Raw genomic sequence first — 19,500 nt, 5'->3', positions numbered from 1 at the left:
GTTGACAAGAATCAGAACAATTTCATACAAACGAATGTGTCATGACTCGATCGATCAGAGTTATCAAAATAATTCAAAATAATGTGTTCCTTATTTTAAAAAAGCAGAAGGTTTTGTTGATGTTGTGAGAGCACACAAACACAAGTAAACTCTTTGCAGTTCAGAATGATGTATAGCTTACTCTCACAAGCTTCTTTACACACACACACACACACACACACACACACACACACTCACACTCACGCTCTCTCTTCTTCAGTTATAACTCTCTGAGGATCTTAGCGATCAGTATCAGTTATCATTACTCCTGCAGATCTGCATCTTCCTTATTTCATCTTTGAGTATGAGACTGTTGATCTCAGTATATGATTGTGATTGATAGATAGTTGTTCTCCTCATGTGTAAGTTGCTTTGGATAAACGTGTCTGACAAATTATTAAATGTAAATATTAATATATTGTGTTATTTTTAAATGAAATGTTTTATTGTACTAAATGTAATATTTAATATTTTAATAGCTGTTATTTCAGCTCTAAAGTAGCTCTGCAGAAGATGTAGTGTCATTGTTGAACTCTTTAATTGAATACATAGTTGTTTCTTCTTCAGGATCAGTGGCTTCACTGACATCTAGAGGAGAAACAGACTCAAAACAATATTACAAAACATGATCGTGAAAATAAGAGTATCAAGTAAACACACTAGATGGAACATCATTTTATATTCAGACTTAGACATTATAAATCCACTCTTTGTCAAATATAAGAAGATTTAGAACTTACAAAAAAAAAAAAAAAACACACCCTTTAGAATGGGCTATAAATCTAAATCTACCAATAGGTATGCCAATTTATTATTATTATTTATTTATTTTTATTCCCCAAGAAATATGAGCAAATATTGCATTAAATAAATGTTGTTTTACCAAATCTGGTTTTAAATCTGCTTTTTAACCCGCCCATCTCGGATGATTGACAGCAGCCTGAACCAATCAAGGTCTCCTGCGAAAGTGAAAGTAAAAACGGAGAGTTTAGAAAACAACAGCAAACAACGTCCAGACATCACACAGGGAAAAGTCACATTTATGATCATAGCAGCTGTTTTCTTACAGATGTGGATCTGAGAAGAAATGAATGAGTTCAGTACTTTTCTGAACTGTGACAACATGTATAATATTCGAGTTAAAAATGGCTCACTATTTGGCAGGTATTTCATTAAAATCAGCCTTTTTATTCATGCATTTATAACTGCTTATCAATGATTTATAATGCATTTGTGAGTTATTAGTCATTTATGGGCACCTTTATAAACCCTCTATAAAGGGAACCTTTATGTTAAGAATTACCAATAATGGAACCAAAAATATGTGTACTTTATTTTTAATAAAATATATTGGACCTTCTATGAAACAGACAAAATGGAGATTCAATATTTCTTTTGCCTCATTTTCTTATAGGGAATCGTTTGTCAAATGTCAAAATGAATGTAGTATAACTCCTTCTTAAGATTGTTTCTCTGCTTCTGACTTGGTGTTTTTGTTCATTAGACGTGTGTATCTTATGTGTGTGTTCTGTTTAACTCGTGATAATATCTGAACACGTTTGTTTCAGTGTCTGTATTTTTAAGTTCAAGGTCAAGTGGGCTTTATTGTTAAAAGTTGAACCTGAAGTGTTCCTGATGTTGTTCTCCATAGACTCCTCCTCTCACAGCTCTTACCAGGAAGAGACTGACGTGTCATCTTATCTCCTTTCTGAGAAACTGACTCTCTTCTCTACTGACAAAAACAATAAAGATTCATCGCCGAAGAACCAAGAGAAACTCTTTCAAAAAGGAATTGTGTTTAGTTTATTTCTGAACAGACAGACTGAAGATCTTTGTGATTCCAGTGAATCATTTTTCAAACGGACTTCATCCAGAAAGTGAAAGTAAAGGTTAGATTGTTGCAGCTCAAAGAGAAAACAATGGCTTCACAGTCTGAAGAAGATTATATCTGTCCTGTTTGCTGTGATATCTTCAAGACTCCTGTGTTTCTGTCATGCAGTCACAGTGTCTGTAAAGAGTGTCTCCATCAGTTCTGGAGAACCAAAGGAACTCAGGAGTGTCCCGTCTGCAGGAGAAGATCCTCAAAACCTGATCCTCCAGTTAATCTAGTGTTAAAAAACCTGTGCGAGTCGTTCCTGAAGGAGAGGAATGAGGTTCGTTCATCAGGATCTGAGGAGATCTGCAGTTTACACAGTGAGAAACTCAAGCTCTTCTGTCTGGAGGACAAACAGCCGGTGTGTTTAGTGTGTATTAACTCACAGAAACACGACAATCATAAATTCAGACCCATCGATGAAGTGGTTTCATCATATAAGGTAAGAGAAGCGAGTTTAAACTGTTGAAAAGCATTCTGAAGAGTTGATCTGATTGAGCAGGGCTGCAGTGATCAGGACTGCTTGTGTTTAGCCAAAAAGATGGACGACACACTTTCACTCGTCCTCTGAAGAACAGTAAAGCTGCCAATGTCCGGATAGAGCTCAGAAATATTGATCTGATTCGAGACCCGAGTCTGGAGACGCGTCCCATTATTATATTTGAAGTGATATTTTATTATTTAGCTTGTCTCACGTCCCAGTAGATCACATGGAGAGGGCGGATCTATGGCTTATACTGGGGTGATCGAAACATTTTGGCTTCACATTTCAAGACTTGTGCGGCACACTTGGTTTAGTCCAGCTTTAGATTGTTTTGTCATATTAATGGGTCCATAAAACTTTTTGGCATATAAACTAAAAACCTAAGTTATGTAAAAACATAAATAATTGTTGCAGAACATTATTACCCAGATTGCACAGGTACGTCTCTAAGATGTCTGATAAGGGTGTTTGATCTGGGAAACATCTGACAAATGTCTCAGAAAAGCAGATTTACACACATTCTTAATCATAAACATATAATAGACATTTTCTAAACATCTATTTAACAACGGACAGGAAACGTCTTAGAGACACTGCAGGTGAGCAACACAGTAAAAAATACATCTCGCAGATGTATATGCAGACATTAAACATGTATCAGGTGCTCTCAGGATAGTAAAGAATCATAAACACATCATAAACAAGTCATAGGTCACAAGATCATATACTCAAAATGTAACATGGTGGGCTATGCTAGATATAAAATCTAAATTACTCTGTGCAAAAGAGAAGTATCTGAAACAATATCATTATATCTGTTAACCCTGAAACCTTGTAACATTGTGCATGTGTTGAATCTCTTAATGTTTATGTGCATGTTTGTGTTCATGTTCATGTGTACTGTATATGAAGTGTGTGTGGCTAACAAGCTGTGTGGCCAAAATCACCACCTTATTTTGTAATGTATTAAAACAAATACTTGCTACTAAATTAATACTAAATGAATTTAGTATATGGTCACAAAAACAGAAGGAATCATTATACTTTTGCACTAAATTCATTATATAATAATATCACTGTATAGTCTTCTTTTTTTACTGTAATCTGATGTTTAATGTATTTTTGTTCAATTATAGGAGGAGATCAATACAGCACTGCAAACATTACAAAGAAAACTGAAACACAGTGAAACAATGAAAGGAGAGTTTGAGGAAACAGTTGAAAATATCAAGGTAAGGAAACAGAGTCCAGAGTCATTTTCATTACAGCTGCAGGGTCACTAGATACGGTTATGATCTGATATATTTAATATAATGGACTTCAGGGGGCTGTTTCATAAAAGACACTTAGAAAAGCAGTGATTTAAGCCCAAACCTGATATGAATGACCTAATAAATCAGTCAGGCCTAATGCGGTTCCATATACAACAATTTAAGTTCACTAATTTGATCCATTTCAATGAGTCAAGATCATTAATGTCGCAAATACAGGTGCATCTCAATAAATTAGAATGTCGTGGAAAAGTTCATTTCTGTAATTCAACTCAAATTGTGAAACTTGTGTATTAAATAATTTCAATGCACACAAACATTCATTGCCAAAGAAGCTGGCTGTCACAGAGTGCTGTATCTAAGCATGTTAACAGAAAGTTGAGTGGAAGGGAAAAGTGTGGAAGAAAAAGATGCACAACCAACCACAGCCTTATGAGGATTGTGAAGCAAAATCGATACAAGAATTTGAGTGAACTTCACAAGGACTGAGGCTGGGGTCAAGGCATCAAGAGTCACCGCACACAGACGTGTCGAGAGATTTACTGAACCACAGACAACGTCAGAGGCATCTTACCTGGGCTAAGGAGAAGAAGAACTGGACTGTTGCACAATGGCCCAAAGTCCTCTTTTCAGATGAGAGCTTTGAAGTTTTGTATTTCATTTGGAAACCAAGGTCCTAGAGTCTGGAGGAAGGGTCTTAAATTAATTCAGTCTGTGTGCACTGAATTTAGTTAATATTTGAGCTGAATTACTGAAATAAATGAACTTTTCCACAACATTCTACTTTATTGAGATGCACCTGTACAGCAGTTCTGTTTAATGCATTTGAGACGTTGTGTTTTCCTCACTGTATAACTGACATGTCACAGGAAACTGCTGATCAACTGAATACACATGTAGCACCATCTTAAAATATTAGCAAATATCTTAAAACAAAGCCAGTACATATTTGGCACTAAACATCAAATACAGTCGATTGTAGTATATTTGTATTGGTTATTATTTTATTTTTTTAAGTTGAATTTTCTGTATATATATAAATGTTGGAAAAAAAAAAAAAAAATATATATATATATATATATATATAAGTGTATGTGAGAGAGCGCTGTACTGTCAGTGTGTTTCTATTGGTCAGTGTTAGAGGAGCTCAGTTTAGCCTGCCTCTGCTTATTTGGTGAACTTGTTTTATGAAACAGTCCCCAGTTGATTATTTGTGTAAATGACATGCAGAGAGACCTGCTTCTCGTTATATGTCTGAGTCTCTCTCAGATCTGAACGATGTGATTGTGTTGATGGAGATGATTGAAGTGAATGTGGTTTGATTTCAGTCTCAAGCTGATCACACAGAGCGTCAGATTAAACAGCAGTTTGAGACGCTTCATCAGTTTCTCAGAGATGAAGAAGAAGCTACAATCACTGCACTGAGAGAGGAAGAGGAGCAGAAGAAGCAGATGATGAAGAAGAGGCTGGAGGAGATCAACACACACATCTCAGCTCTTTCACAGTCAATCAGAGACATGGAGGAGATGATGAACGCCAGTGACGTCTGCTTTCTGAAGGTCTGATTTCAGATCATTGATGATTGATTGATTGATTGATTGATTTATTGACTGATTGATAGATTGAGTTGTTGATGATCAATTGTGTGTTTGTTCTGCAGAAGTTTCCAGTCTCGATGGAAAGGTGAGTGATCTGCTGCTGTCTCTTCTCTCTCTGCTTCTGATCCAAAGTCACTTCAGTTCTGATCCTGAATGTTCTTCCAGAGTCCAGATCTCATCACAGCCGGATCCACAGACTCCTTCTGGAGCTCTGATTCATGTGCCACGATACTTGGGAAACCTGCTCTTCAGAGTCTGGAAGAAGATGCAGGACATCGTCCAGAACAGTGAGTCTAACATACACACAATTAAAAAAGAAAAATACATTTATTTCTTACAATTTTTTCTATATTTAAAATAAAACAAACAAACAACAACAACAACAAAAAAAAAAAACAATAATATTACAAAAACACTGTGAACTGGCATGTAATGCTGAGGTTGGCAAACTTTTGTGCCTGAAGAGAGGGTCACTGTCACGGCCGGGATACAAGGAAACACGGTGAGAGAACCAAGTGCGGGTATGTCATTTATTTAGGGTAAATCCAAAAGAGAAACAGTCCAGGCAGGTGTCAAAACCAAAACATCAATCCAAAACATAAACAGACTAGCACACAAGACGAGAGCACGACTAGAGACGGACCTGAATAAACAAGGACTCCATGACACATACTAAGACAGACCGGGTTAAATACACAAGGAGAGACAAACACTAATGGGAAACTGACAGAGTGTGATGATTGGTAATTAGTGACAGCTGGGTGCAATAATTAAGCAGGGAAGTGAGGAATGTGATTAACGAAGTGACAGACACCGTGGGAAAAGAGGACATCTAGTGGACACCCAGGGAACACAACCCAGACACTGACAGTCACATGCAAGACGATTTAATGTCCGGTGTATATTATATTTAAGATGAAGTGAATACGTGCCATTTTTAATTTTCTGATTATCTACTCTGTCAATCCCCCCCCCCATCATACTAATTGTATAACAATATATAGATACAGCATGCATATTAAAACAAAAATGTAAAATGGATACTGTATCTATACAGTATATAATAATTTTTAAAGGTTCAGATACAAATATATATTTAATTATTATACTCTTAGTTTTCTGAAGATTGTTTTTTATAAATCGTCGGTCGTGATTGAGGATAATGTCCCGTCCAGAGACAAGCTGATTGTGTTGAGGTTTTGTTCAAACCAACCCTCTCTACATCAGCATTAGAATGTGGAAGCACTAAAACCAAAAAACTTGCTCTCTGTTGTGGACATTCTTCCCCAAAACTCCTCAACATTACAGACTGTTGGTTCTGGGGCAAGGCAATGTCCATGAGTTGGTACTCCATAAACGTCTTGTTCCTGTGAACCATTTGAACCCTATAAAAACCCTTTATTACCCCAAACTACATGAAAAAGCTTGACCAGTCACATAAAAGTAATCAGAATTCAGCTGCTTTATTTCTCATTGACGTGTGAACTTCCCCTTTAAACAGTGTCTTTGGCTACTGTTCTGCAGTGTGAAGCGACCCCAATAACAGGATACTCAGCCCCTGGCATCCACATTGTGAAAGTGAAGTGACATGTGGCCAACAACGGTGTCCCATTCTCTGAATATGTCATCTGCATTACACCCATCCAAGTGCACTCACAGCAGTGAGCAGTGAACACACACACACACACACACACCCGGAGCAGTGGGGTTTCAGATCTTGTTCAAGGGTCTCAGCTCAGTCGTGGTGTTGAGGGTGAAGTGAGTTGTTTTCAGACACAGCTTTTGAGTCAGAGAGAGTCAAGTAAGTCTGACTGGGGGAAAATCAACAATCCTGTAACCACAATCAGAACTGTACTGTTATTAATGAATTTGCATGACATTCTTCAAAACATAAAATGAAATGAATAAAACAAATAAATCCTCAATAAAAATGTATTGATAGATATAATTTTATCTCTCTGTTGTCAGACAGTGGGATGAATGAAATGATAGACAACGGCTGTGCTATGATTTCAGTTATATATTAGCATGTGAAATAGAGTTAGAAGTGACAGAAGATCTATTTTAACAAACACGGTTGGTTCAAGAAGTGGCTACATTTGAAGCGGGGGTGGGGGGGGATATGGGGGCTGAAAAGTTGCTAAATCTAGGACAGTCTCAGAGTTAAGACGAGAAGGGATGAGAAGAAGAGAATACTATCGCCGTCAAAACTTCTCAGATGACAGTCAGTTCCCTTCAGAGATATTCATAAACCCCTCGTCCCCAATTCAGTATTTAGGATTTTGTTCCACTATCTCGCCCGTCGTGAACAGTGAGCTGCTCTGCTGCTAGAGGATCGTCTCACTATTATCACTGTAACATACTCCCAGAAATAACAGAAGACGTATGTACACAAATATAGTACAAAGACTGGAGAAATGTAATGTATTTCTGTTTTATTATGTTTGTCTTTATCATCAATTTTGATCAATTTAAAGGATCATTGCTAAATAAAATTATTAATTTCTATATTTAATTAAGTTTTCCTAAAAGAAATCACTGACTCCTAGCTTTTGAACGGAATAGTGTATAATGTTACAAAATAGTTTTATTTCAGATAAACGCTGATCTTTGGATCTTTCTATTCATTTATAGAAAGGTACTGTTTTTGCTGTTTTTGAATCAAATAAATGCAGGCTTGGTGAGCAGAAGATAATTCAAAAAAAATACATAAATAAATAAAAACATTACAATCGTACTGTTGAAAAACTGTTGACTGGTGGTGTGCAGCTCTATTTCTCACTGTACGTGAACATGACGTGTTTTCCTGTGTTTTCTCTGGTATCTCTGTTTAATAATGATTGGCCATTAATGAATGATTTGTTAATTTACAAGGTGAACTAATCATTCATTATACCACAAATATTCAGGCAAAATGGAGAAAAACATGAAGACAGGAATGAATGCCTCTGTCCACTGATTGGTCAGTGTATAATAAAGTATACACAGTAACATAATAAAAGTCCTCTGCTGGTGGTGATTTACTGTTATTCTGTTGTCAGGTCAAGTCATCTTTTATTTATATAATGCTTTTAACATTACAGGTTGTGTCAAAGCAACTGAAAAGCATTATTTAGGAAAATAGTGTGTCAATAATGCAGAAGGAGAATAATACACACTCATTTCAGTTAAAGAAAGTTCATAGTTGAACTCAGTGATGTCATCATCCAGCTAGTGTCTGTGCGATCAGGTCGAGGATATCTCTGGATATTGAGTGGAACTGAGGACAATAACGGGAACATTTCCCTGCAAACTGCATTACAGTTTAGGTTTCATTGATTGAAAACAAGAAGTATTTCATTAATTCATTTCATTAATAGTAAAAGATTTAAAAACTTTTCAGATGTATTGTGACATTACTAAAAAAAGAGTAGCTTAAAACACATTAAAAAAAAAAATTGCAGGCAGATTTAGTCTGCTTCATCTGGATGCAGAATCATTATTGACTGTATGTTACTGTAACTGTATTATATTATTATAGGAATGTACTACATGTTTACTGTTGAGGTAAAATAAGTGATGGTGTGATCTGTTTTCTTTTGTCATAAAGTGTCAGAAAGACGATTAGTGCTGCTGGGAAGATCTGGTGTTGGGAAGAGTGCAGCTGGAAACACAATACTGGGACAGAAAGAGTTCAGATCTGAGATAAGTGTGACTGCAGTGACCTGTGAATGTTCATCTGTTCACGCCACTGTTTCAGACAGATCTGTGACTGTAGTTGATACTCCTGGATTATTTCACACAGACATGATCCAAGAAGACTTAATGACAGAGATCATGAAGAGTGTTGATTTGTCCAGTCCTGGACCACACGCTTTTCTCTTTGTGTTTCCTGTGAATCTGAGATTTACTGAACATGATCAGCGGATTCTTGAGCAGACTGAGATGATGTTTGGTCAGGAGGTGTTAAAATACTCCATCATTCTCTTCACTCATGGAGATCTACTGAAAGGAAAGTCCATTGAGGATCTCATTAAGAGGAACAGTCGAATGAGACATCTAGTTCAAGAGTCTGGAGACAGATATCACGTCTTCAACAATGAAGATGAGAATAACAGAGAGCAGGTGACAGATCTGCTGGAGAAGATTGACACAATGATAGAGAAGAACAGAAGAGGATATTACAGTAATCAGATGTATGAAGATGCTCAGAGAAGAAGAGAGGACACCAGAAGAGGACGAGGAGAGAAAACAGCACCAAAGTCAGTGTCAGGAAAGTGTGTGTAGATGATCCTCCACGATTCTTTCACACACAGATGAAAACTGAAGAGATCATGAGAAGTGTTTTAGTCTTTGACGGCTCACTTTCCTCTTGTTTAGTCGGGAGCTGTTAAAATACTCCATTCACAGAGATCATCTACACGAGACGCTCACGCAGGAGAAGAGTAGATTAAGACAGATTCACATCTTCACTATCAGAGATCACATCTGAACTCTGAACTCTGTTATTACTGCAGTGATCTACAGTAAGAGATTGCAGGACATCTCTAAATCAGTGCTTGATACTTGGATGTCCACCCCATTGAGAATAAAACTCTGCTCTTCACCAAAAGATGCATCACAAGAGCACGGGACTATAGACCGAATATTACACATGTACACTGATCATATTAAACTCTGATTCTGACATTTGTCACATAAAGTTTTCTTGTAACTGATTACACTGCATATTTAACAAGAAAACATTTATCAGTGAAACTCAGAATCTTTAATGTTAGGTCTTTCATTTTCTCTGAACAAAATAGTGCTGATTCATTATTATTAATGACAAAACAACAAAATAGTACAATAACAAACTCACTGATTATGAACACAGAGCTTATTAACAAAACTAATGAGACTGATGACATGATACACCTGAGCTGTGACAAAACTAATAAAACATTAATAACTGAAGCTCTTGATTGAAATAGTGATGTCTAGATTAGAATAAAGCACTTTCTGCTAATAACAGACTTGATTACAGCAAGATTGATAACTTTAATGACCATGAATAAATACAGAAATCATAATCATAATATAAATACATGCTCATTTTCTAACCTTGGTTCATTTCGTTACATTAAACTTCTTACAGGAAACTTTGTATATGTTGTAATAGTCCATTTTAACTGATGATGCTACATGTCTGTTAATAATCATACAACATATCAACAGATTTTGATGGGTTTTGTTCATCTGATCATTTTAATGCAGAAACAAATGCTTATTTCTGAAGATATATGAATAATATTCTTCCCCATCTCCATCATTCTTCAACATGCTCTTATGTAAAATACCATGCACAGAAATATGAATTCACAGTTTGCAAACCTCTTTTCTGGACTTCAGGTATGTGTTCATTACTTATTTGAGTCTAGTTCACAGTTTAAAATGGTCAAAGTAGGGTATTTGCTCCTGATACTGGGTTAATAACCAGAAACAGTGTAAACTGAAAGGAAAGATGGTATTTACTGATTTTATACACCAGATTATTGTGAATAAACCGGGAGGATCTAGAAAATTATTTTGGGGTGACATGAGGACTGTGAGGGTGCGAACAAGCATTCAGTCATCTGAACTTTATCTAGAGTATAGCATCTGGATGTATTTGTGCATTTCTTTTACTGCATTTTATTCAGATTTTCCTTCAAAACTACACATTTACAAGATCACATTCATCACTTATGCTGAACATCTCTATTATTACCTCTTCAGCTCTTTTTATCAGTAATGGTTTGATGAAATCTGCTGTCTGGGACATTATCTGAGGGCTTTAACCCCTTAAGTGTCACCCCCCCTTTTTGGGGGTAGAGCTGAAAAGGGCATGTGCAGATTCAAATTAATGTAATTCTGGAACGGTTTGGAATATGAACCTAATTTTGGGCTCGTTTTTAAAAACACACTTGGAAGTTTCTTGTACATGTGAAAGAAGTTGAATAAAATGTAAAATAAAAAAGTTATAGGTGTTTAAGTTTGTTGTAATAAAAAATAATAATTTAATATTTATTTATATTTTATAAAAAAAAAAAAAAAAAAGTATGTGTTGAATTTAATTTCATGTCAAATGAAAAGCCTAAAATCTAAAGAAGTTGTGTTCCAAATTTGACATTGATATCACAAAAAATGAGGTTTCTGTGTTATTTTTAGTTGCTATACCAACAATGTCCACTAGGTCCTAGTTATGCTCCTTGTATGAATTGTAATGGACGACTGATTTGATTTTTTTTATTCAAACAGCAATAAAACATTCTAGATAGGTTGTAAATGATTTTTTAATCAAACATAGCTACTAGAGTGTTGTTACAGAAACTTCATACATGATCATGATCATATTATCACATCATATTATGATCATACATGAAATTGACATTCATTTAATTTTTTACTGAATACTTGCAACATCAATCATAGATATACAAATATACATATTCAATTTATTCTCAATTTTTTTTATAAAAACTAGAAAAGATGTTTTGTCTGAATTATTGGCAGCCAAAAAAATATAAGAAATATATACTTTCGTGATTGTATATGTATGTATCAGCTTTTTGTAACAAAAGGCAACTACTTTTTTTTTTTGCTAAATTTTATTGTCACAAATTTATGAATTACTGTCACTACATAATTTTAAATATAAAACAGTGGTCAAATATAAAAAATACAACCTCTAAGGTCTCCAATGATATATAGTTTGTCAAGATTAGTTTAGGTTTAGTATAGAATATTACGGTTTTAAATATGCAATGGCTTTGGGCCCACCGGTGGGCCAGTGACACTTAAGGAGTTAAACCAATGCAGGGTTCGTGTGTGTGTGTGTTTGTGTGTGTGCGTGTGTGTGTGTGTGTGTGTGTGTGTGTGTGTGAGCTGTCTGCAGTCAGACGCCTGAAACACATCGTGACACACGAGCATCTGTTCACACTGCTCAGAGATTCAGAGTTTAGTTTGAGTAACTTTAGCTCGAAGTTAAGATTGATTCATCACGGTTTCTACAGAACAAATTAGGGTTGGAAAATATGTGACGTCATTATGTTGTGACTGACGACATGAAATTTCTCTAGTCTTCTCCCCTGGCGTGATTGTTACTGTTTTATACACAAAAATTGTACTTGATGTACTTGTACTTTGATGTTTAATAAAAATAAATAAATAAAAATAATTTTAAAAAATCTCTGTACTGTTTAGGCTATGTGTTGTAACCATTAAAGAAAACACATTTGGTTTCATATTTGTTTAAATATTATAGGCTAATGTAATTTTTTTAATCAATGTTTATTATGAAAGTGAGCATGCAGCATGAGAAAGATATGATACATCATGCGCAATAGCCTATGAGATATGGAGTGGGTAAGACATGATTTTGACCACTTTATAGAGTTTTGTTTTGTAGAAAGACTCTGTTTAAAATATTTTCGTTTTGTATAAATTGTATCTTAATTTTGATCAATATTTTATCAACCCATTGCCTGTATTTAATAAACAAGCAAATATATTAGCAGACAATGTAATAAGGAGCTGGTGTTGCACACACAGAAGAGGCGGAGACTTCTGGTGGCACATATATTGTTTTATTGCTGCAGAAACACAAACAGAGAGAGAAAGAAATCTTTCAATTGTGAATCAGTGGCTGCAAGAGTGGCTTCTTCATATATAAATGAAGCTCTATGTCCTTAAACTCACTTTAAACAATCATATCACAATACATTGAAAGAAAATGAGAATATATTGCTATACTGTCTGTAACACATTAACATTTCCATGACATCCGAAAATAATACTCAATAATCTTACACAAACGGTGTAAGCTCTTTGTTTCCTTTTTAGTAACTACTTCTCTCTATGTGCTCTGTTGTAAACGATCTTTATCAGCAATTTAGTTGACTCTAAAACATGACAGATGTACAAAACACAATCGTTACAATAAACAAATATAAACTCTCATAATAACGAGTGATTACAAGTATATTACTGAGGACACTAAGCACCCATGTCAATGCATCGCGCGGCCTCCACCAACGCAGCAGCGTCAGCCGCCTCCCAGCCGCGATTGCGCAATCCATCGCGCGGGTGCGGCCGGCCGCACATCAACCACTAAAGTGATCGATTATGTATACAAAGTCATCAAACTAACACAAATAACTAAAGTATAAACACTTTATGAACTCAAACTGCGATGCCACATCACTTATCTTACCTGCAGAAACACATAAACAGAGAGAGAAAGAAATCTTTCAATTGTGAATCAGTGGCTGCAAGAGTGGCTTCTTCATATATAAATGAAGCTCTATCTCCTGCGGCTCATGATCACCCTCTAGCGTCACCCGCCAGCGTCTACAGGTCTAAGTGATCTTCAAGTTGGCATAGTTATACAGTATAATATACAATTCTATTTTAATATACATTTAAAGCAAGAACCATATTTAACAGATGATAAGTCATAATATTAATGAAAACAATACAAACATGACTACTTGAGTCCATACCACTACACTGGCACATCACTTGTATTGCACGTGAACTGGAGGGCGCAGAAACTCAGCTTGTGCCTCACAGACAGTTTTGAGAAATATAGGCTATCTATTATAGAAAGCTTAAAAATGTCTACTTTTAAACGAAAATATTCAAAACGAAAAGAAATAGGCTACTCTCTGAATATGTAGGCCTAATCCATATGAAATGTGCATTTCTCTCTGGCGTTCATGGCGAGTCCGCATCGTCTTTGCAGCGACACAGAAAACACCATTTTATTAATAAACAGTTAAATGTCTCCTTGCTATTTTTGACAAATTCATAATCATTTCTTTGTGGCATAATTATGCATGCGGTCGTGCTGCTTGAGAGCGGCTAGTAAACGCCCATTATTCTGATCGGAACAAAGCATGACAAATTCTACATTTATTTCATTTTCTCCATAGAAATGAGAGGCCATGTCACAAGTCAAATATTTTTTTTATTTACAATAATAGTGATTGTCGGAAGAGATGGCTTCCCTTGGCTTCAGGGAGAAAACGCCACTGAGAACGGGGATGGTCATTTCTGAAAAAAAAAAAAAAAATTAAATGAAAAAAAAAAACAAAAAAAAAAACAATTAAGTATATATGTCATATATATTCACTAAATAATTATTCACTATTATTTAGTGATGTGCTGCCTTATGCTAGCCTAGGCCTCTTCAGCCACAGGACTACGGTGAATAGGCAACAGCATACAGAAATAAATAATGGCCTTGCGTTCAGGTGTGTTGCTGATGAATATATTTTTATTTTTTTTCACGTTTTTAAGTACAATATTAGGTTAGTCCACAGCCCCCCCAGGGGGGGCTGATGCTATGACGGTGGGGGGGAGGGGGGATCTGCAGCCCCCTCAGCACCCCCCTTCCCGCGCCATTGTTCCTAAGGATAAGAGAAGAAGAAACGAGTGGGAAAAGATGTAAACTTATCTAACATTCCTGATTCTCTTCATTTTAATGTACAGTTTGAGTATTAAGTCTATGTTATTCTGCTTGTTTGTTCTGCTTGGGTTCAGATGATGTTTATCGTGCTGTAGCATCAAGAGAATGGGACTCAAACATTGGATGTCATCACACAAACAACAATGGCGGTCTAAAACATCTACACATCGATCAAATGTGTAACGATACGACGAAAGGCCTTCTGAGGGTCACTGTCCTCCCTGAACTAGTTTGAGAGGCATGATGGGATTGTTTTGAAGAGAAGTGTGGTGGTAATCAGCTCTCCTGACCTTTAATCCTGCTCTCTCTCCTGAAGAACAGCATGTGAAGAGATTGTTCCTTCTGTCTGGTCCTGGACCTCATGCCCTTCTCCTTGTCCTCATGCCACGAATATATACAGATCTAGAGAAAGACGCGCTCAAGCACATTAACACCACTTTTGGTGCAGGTTCATCTGAGTATGTGATCGTCTTCTTAATGCACGAGTATGTGAGTGTTCAAGAACTGGATCAGTAAAGTCTCTAGACTTCCAGATGAACACACCGTCATCTACAGAAGAATGGAAACCATAGACAGAGTTTCACTTCAATGTGAGGCAGATGAAACACATTAAAATACATTTAGAATGAGCAATAACTGCTGTACAAAGAGTAAAAAAAACAATGCAGAAAAGCCAAATTGCGTATATGACCACAATTATTCTGTCAAATCAATCAATCAACTCATTCTGTGTGTGCTAGACCAGAGCCAGTTTCTTATTCTCCTCATAGTGGAACATTTCAGCCCACTTTTTTTTTTTTTGAGGGCAAAAGTAACTACAACAAGAGTGTCAGGGGAAAACAGAAATGAGATATCTGAAACATTTACTAATAAACAGTGTTTTCTGAGTCAGTGTTACGGTGTAAAGGGTTTTATCTAGACAGGAAGTCAGCAAGAAACTCTTGATCTACAAACTGAGCACAGATCAAACAAATGGCCACGTACAAGATCTGTGTCCACCTTGCAGATCAAACCATGTTTCTGGAGAAAAGTGACCACAGAAGGTTTCGGTTTGATTCAGATGAGCTGCTAGAGTCACACCTCAGTAATTCTGCCAATGTCAGGTGGTAGATAACTTGAACTCTTAGTTTCTTTTTTAACCATGATTATTAGCAACATTCTGAAAGATCAACAACACGATCAGTGTTACATGATCAAAACAGTTCAAGTCTTAATTAGAGGCAGAAGATTATTTTGATAAGTACAGGACGTATGACGTGTGTTTCGTTGTGAACTACACGAGGGTCAAACTCTGTTGTGGGGGGCTCATACCAGATCAGTCCACAGTCATTTGAGATCAGACACTGAACGAAGAAAGATGTTTCACACGCTGGTGGTCTTCTGTTTGAGCTGCTGTCATCTGACTGGTAAGTTTAACCTCAGTCTGACAAACTACAGTTCATTTTCACCTGCTGTTGTTTTAAAACGGTGATGGAGCTACAGTTATTACTCTCTTAAACAAAGGCTCTTAATAGACATTCTTCACACATAAAGAAATATATTGTTCTTTTAAGAACTGTTTAATGGAAGGTTCTTTGAGGAACCAAATTTGCTTCTTTTAAGGCATTGTTGAAAAAAAAAAAAAAAAAAAAATTCGCTTTTTGGAAGCTCTATAAGTTCAGGTGTGTGCCAGTCTAGTCTTATCCCAGTGTACATGTCCAATCTGTCCACCTGACCCTGGTTTGAACCACAGTGGTCCTAATGTTCCTGTTCCTGTTCTTCAGGTGTGTTTCCTGCTAAAACTAATGGGAATCAGTCAGTGATGGAGGGAGATTCAGTCACTCTAGACTCTGATCTTACTGAAATGATGGATGATGATCTGATTCTGTGGACGTTTGGACCTGAAAACACTCTAATAGCTGAAATTAATGTCCTGGCTGACAGCATGACTCTATTTGATGGTGTTCTTGATGGTATATTCAGAGACAGACTGAAGCTGGACGATCAAACTGGATCTCTGACCATCACACACACCAGAACTGATCACGCTGGACATTATAAACTAGACATCAAACGTGCGATCAAGACTTTCAATCTCACTGTGTATGGTGTTCTGCCTGTTCCTGTCATCAGCAGAAACTCATCATCATCATCTTCATCATGTTCACTGGTGTGTTCAGTCGTGAATGTGAGTCATGTGACTCTCTCCTGGTTCAGAGGAATCAGTTTATTGTCCAGCATCAGTGTGTCTGATCTCAGCATCAGTCTCTCTCTTCCTCTGGAGCTGGAAGATCAGGATAAAAACAGCTACAGCTGTGTGCTCAACAATCCCATCAGCCACCAGACTCAACATCTGGACATCACTCAGCTCTGTCACACATCTGCAGGTATGGGGATATTAACACTGATTTACTCTTATGTTTCAGGTCTGCTGTAGATCAGACAGATTGAGTCATTTAATCTGTTACAGATCAGGGCCTTCCTTTACTGTACGTTGTGCTTATCGCGTCTGGATCTCTGTTGATTGTAGCTGCAGTCGTGATCTGCTGCATCTGCAAGAAATGTAGAAAAACAGGTCACAGGAGCACACAATTAATATGCATACATATTTATCATTTTAAAACAAGTTCATTTCCATTAATAATGAAACTTTGTCATTTTAATGCACATGTGATTATTGTTAATGCAGTCGAGACGCACGATGAAGACAGAACTGATTCAGTGTTGTGTAAACCAACACCAGCAAAAACAGTAAGTAGCTGAAAGATGTTGTTACAGTCAGTTTGTGTGAGTGAAGTTTGCACGATCAGAGGGTCAGTGTGTCCAGATAACACACGCACATCTGTAAGATCTGTTAAAGATCGCTTCATCTGGAAAACATCTGCAGTGTTCAAACATCTGATAGACATCTGTAAGATGTCCATTTTACATTCATTCTACATCATAAACATCTCAAAGACATCTTCTAAACGTCTTTTAGACATCTGATAGGAAACGTCCTACAGACGTATTGCAGATGAGCAAGACTCTAGAAAATACATCTATCAGATATAAATTAAAGCTATGAGCCCTGTGAAGCTGTGGTTTACAGTGATTTTAAAACAGATAACGACGTGAAGCAGAGTTTTATAAAGTGTTTATTCCATATACATTATAAGGTTTCACAGATTAAAACAGAGCAAATAAAGTGTAAAGATATTAATAAAAGCAACAAAATGCTGAGCAACACACAAATGTAAACAACGGTGTATGTTTGTGGAGGCATTTACAACAGCTTCGAACTTGGCTCAACCAGTCTGATCTCACGGCAACTTGTACATATTTTACAAATTCGAATGAATTTGTATGACCTCATTCGTACAAGTTCATATGATTTGTGCTAAAACGTATGTATTTTAAGTACAACCTTCAGTTTATGGAGCACATCTGAAGTGTTTAACAGTATTTTTATGCTATTTATAGTTACAGTAGTCAATGAAGGATGCATGCTCTTTGCACCTCAGCACAAGTTTTTCCATTTAACAGACCTAAAATTTAATTAGTACAAATCAAAACATATGAGCACATAGGCAGTGTGTTTTAAATGTATTGAAACTTTTAGGTTTAAACAAAAGCCACTGATAAAGGTTTATACATTTAGTGTTAGTTCATCATTCAATAGATTAGAAATGAAAATACACATTAAAAGAGAGCGCAGTGATCATCAATAATAACCCATAGAAAGTAATTTGTATATGATTAGATGGTCATTGTACAGAAAGTAGCACTGCTGAGTAAGTGCTGGAGTCTGTCGTTGATCTGTGGTTCATGCAGCTTTAGCAGACACTGGTTTCTTTATAAATGTGCTTCAACAAGACTAGCGTCTGTGCTGTCACATGTGTGAAAGACAATCATTCTCAGAGTAAAATCTGTCATGAAATACTGTCTGATGATTTATCTGCTTAAAGTCATGATCGATGTCATTTCCTCTAGCTGCTCCATGTTAGCAACTCTTTGTAGTATGGCTAAAACATAAAGTTTTGCACAAAGTTAATTCAGCTGGACTGCTACTATTTTCTTTTGCATGAGCATCATTGCTGATTGAGTGTTTTTTTTTTATGTATTTTTCCCTGCAGAAATCAAAGATGAATGCTGTTTATGAAAATGTTCCCAAAAAATGGTGATAAGATGCTCTCCCATATGCACATAAAGATATTGTATTGTTTAAAATGTTGTTGCTCTGTATTAGTTAAATTTTGTTTTACATAAATAGCATTCAGAAACCTAACACAAAATAAATTGCCTGTTTTTATCTTGCCATATGAAAATTGTCCTAACTTTATTAAACATTGATTCTGCCCTTCACTCTGTTTCTAGGGTCTTTCAGTTCTTGCTTTTCTTTCTTTTCTTTTCTTTTTTAACTAATAGTCACCAAATGGCTAATATTACAGCGATAGTTCACCCAAAAATGACAATTTATGTTCTAGTAACGTCATGTTGTTCCAAACCTGTAAGACTATCATTCATTTTTGAAACACAAAAGGAAATATTTTGATTAAATCTGAGAGATTTTCATCACTCTATTGACAAACCAAAAAATAAAAATAAAATTGCTGCCCTAAAAAAGTTGATTTTGTCTTGTTGAACAAGCAAGACATTTCAAGATCTTTATTTTAGAAAGTGTTCATTCACTGAACTAAGAATCTGTTACAATAACTACAATTTCCCATCTAAGGTAACTCAGACTATTCAATTAAACTTTTAACTTTCAGTTGACCAAATTGCATTTATAATATATATATATAGTA

At 36.1% G+C, this 19,500-nt stretch overlaps 2 protein-coding genes across 4 annotated transcripts; both read left to right on the top strand.

Annotated features, from left to right (window-relative positions):
- Window positions 1-1,072: 1,072 nt before the first annotated feature.
- Window positions 1,073-9,736, top strand: LOC127943314 (E3 ubiquitin-protein ligase TRIM35-like). The gene is made up of 8 exons (XM_052539683.1): window positions 1,073-1,203; window positions 1,691-2,354; window positions 3,533-3,628; window positions 4,996-5,226; window positions 5,328-5,350; window positions 5,431-5,552; window positions 8,855-9,506; window positions 9,625-9,736. The coding sequence occupies exons 2-8, from the start codon at window positions 1,959-1,961 to the stop codon at window positions 9,734-9,736; spliced, it is 1,632 nt and encodes a 543-aa protein (XP_052395643.1). The 5' UTR covers window positions 1,073-1,203; window positions 1,691-1,958.
- A 5,281-nt stretch (window positions 9,737-15,017) lies between these two features.
- Window positions 15,018-19,024, top strand: LOC127942611 (hepatocyte cell adhesion molecule). Of its 3 annotated transcripts, XM_052538457.1 has the most exons (5): window positions 15,018-16,140; window positions 16,498-17,100; window positions 17,184-17,288; window positions 17,403-17,464; window positions 18,829-19,024. In XM_052538457.1, the coding sequence occupies exons 1-5, from the start codon at window positions 16,092-16,094 to the stop codon at window positions 18,874-18,876; spliced, it is 867 nt and encodes a 288-aa protein (XP_052394417.1). In that variant the 5' UTR covers window positions 15,018-16,091; the 3' UTR covers window positions 18,877-19,024. The 3 variants fall into 3 exon arrangements, with proteins under 3 accessions (XP_052394417.1, XP_052394400.1, XP_052394409.1); XM_052538440.1 differs by having other exon boundaries at window positions 17,184-17,464; XM_052538449.1 differs by lacking the exon at window positions 15,018-16,140 and having other exon boundaries at window positions 16,409-17,100; window positions 17,184-17,464.
- Window positions 19,025-19,500: the final 476 nt, after the last annotated feature.

The sequence above is a fragment of the Carassius gibelio genome, chromosome A3 (assembly GCF_023724105.1).
Source record: "Carassius gibelio isolate Cgi1373 ecotype wild population from Czech Republic chromosome A3, carGib1.2-hapl.c, whole genome shotgun sequence".
NCBI lineage: Eukaryota > Metazoa > Chordata > Actinopteri > Cypriniformes > Cyprinidae > Carassius > Carassius gibelio.
This window is presented reverse-complemented; position numbering and strand designations above follow the sequence as displayed.

Excerpts from the sequence above, each read along its gene's own strand:
- LOC127943314 (XM_052539683.1), top strand. The coding sequence starts at position 1,959 with ATGGCTTCACAGTCTGAAGAAGATTATATCTGTCCTGTTTGCTGTGAT. Across the intron at positions 3,629-4,995 it reads AAACAGTTGAAAATATCAAG|TCTCAAGCTGATCACACAGA; the intron begins GTAAGGAAACAG and ends GTTTGATTTCAG. Across the intron at positions 5,227-5,327 it reads GTGACGTCTGCTTTCTGAAG|AAGTTTCCAGTCTCGATGGA; the intron begins GTCTGATTTCAG and ends TTTGTTCTGCAG.
- LOC127942611 (XM_052538440.1), top strand. The coding sequence starts at position 16,092 with ATGTTTCACACGCTGGTGGTCTTCTGTTTGAGCTGCTGTCATCTGACT. Across the intron at positions 16,141-16,497 it reads GAGCTGCTGTCATCTGACTG|GTGTGTTTCCTGCTAAAACT; the intron begins GTAAGTTTAACC and ends CCTGTTCTTCAG. Across the intron at positions 17,101-17,183 it reads GCTCTGTCACACATCTGCAG|ATCAGGGCCTTCCTTTACTG; the intron begins GTATGGGGATAT and ends AATCTGTTACAG.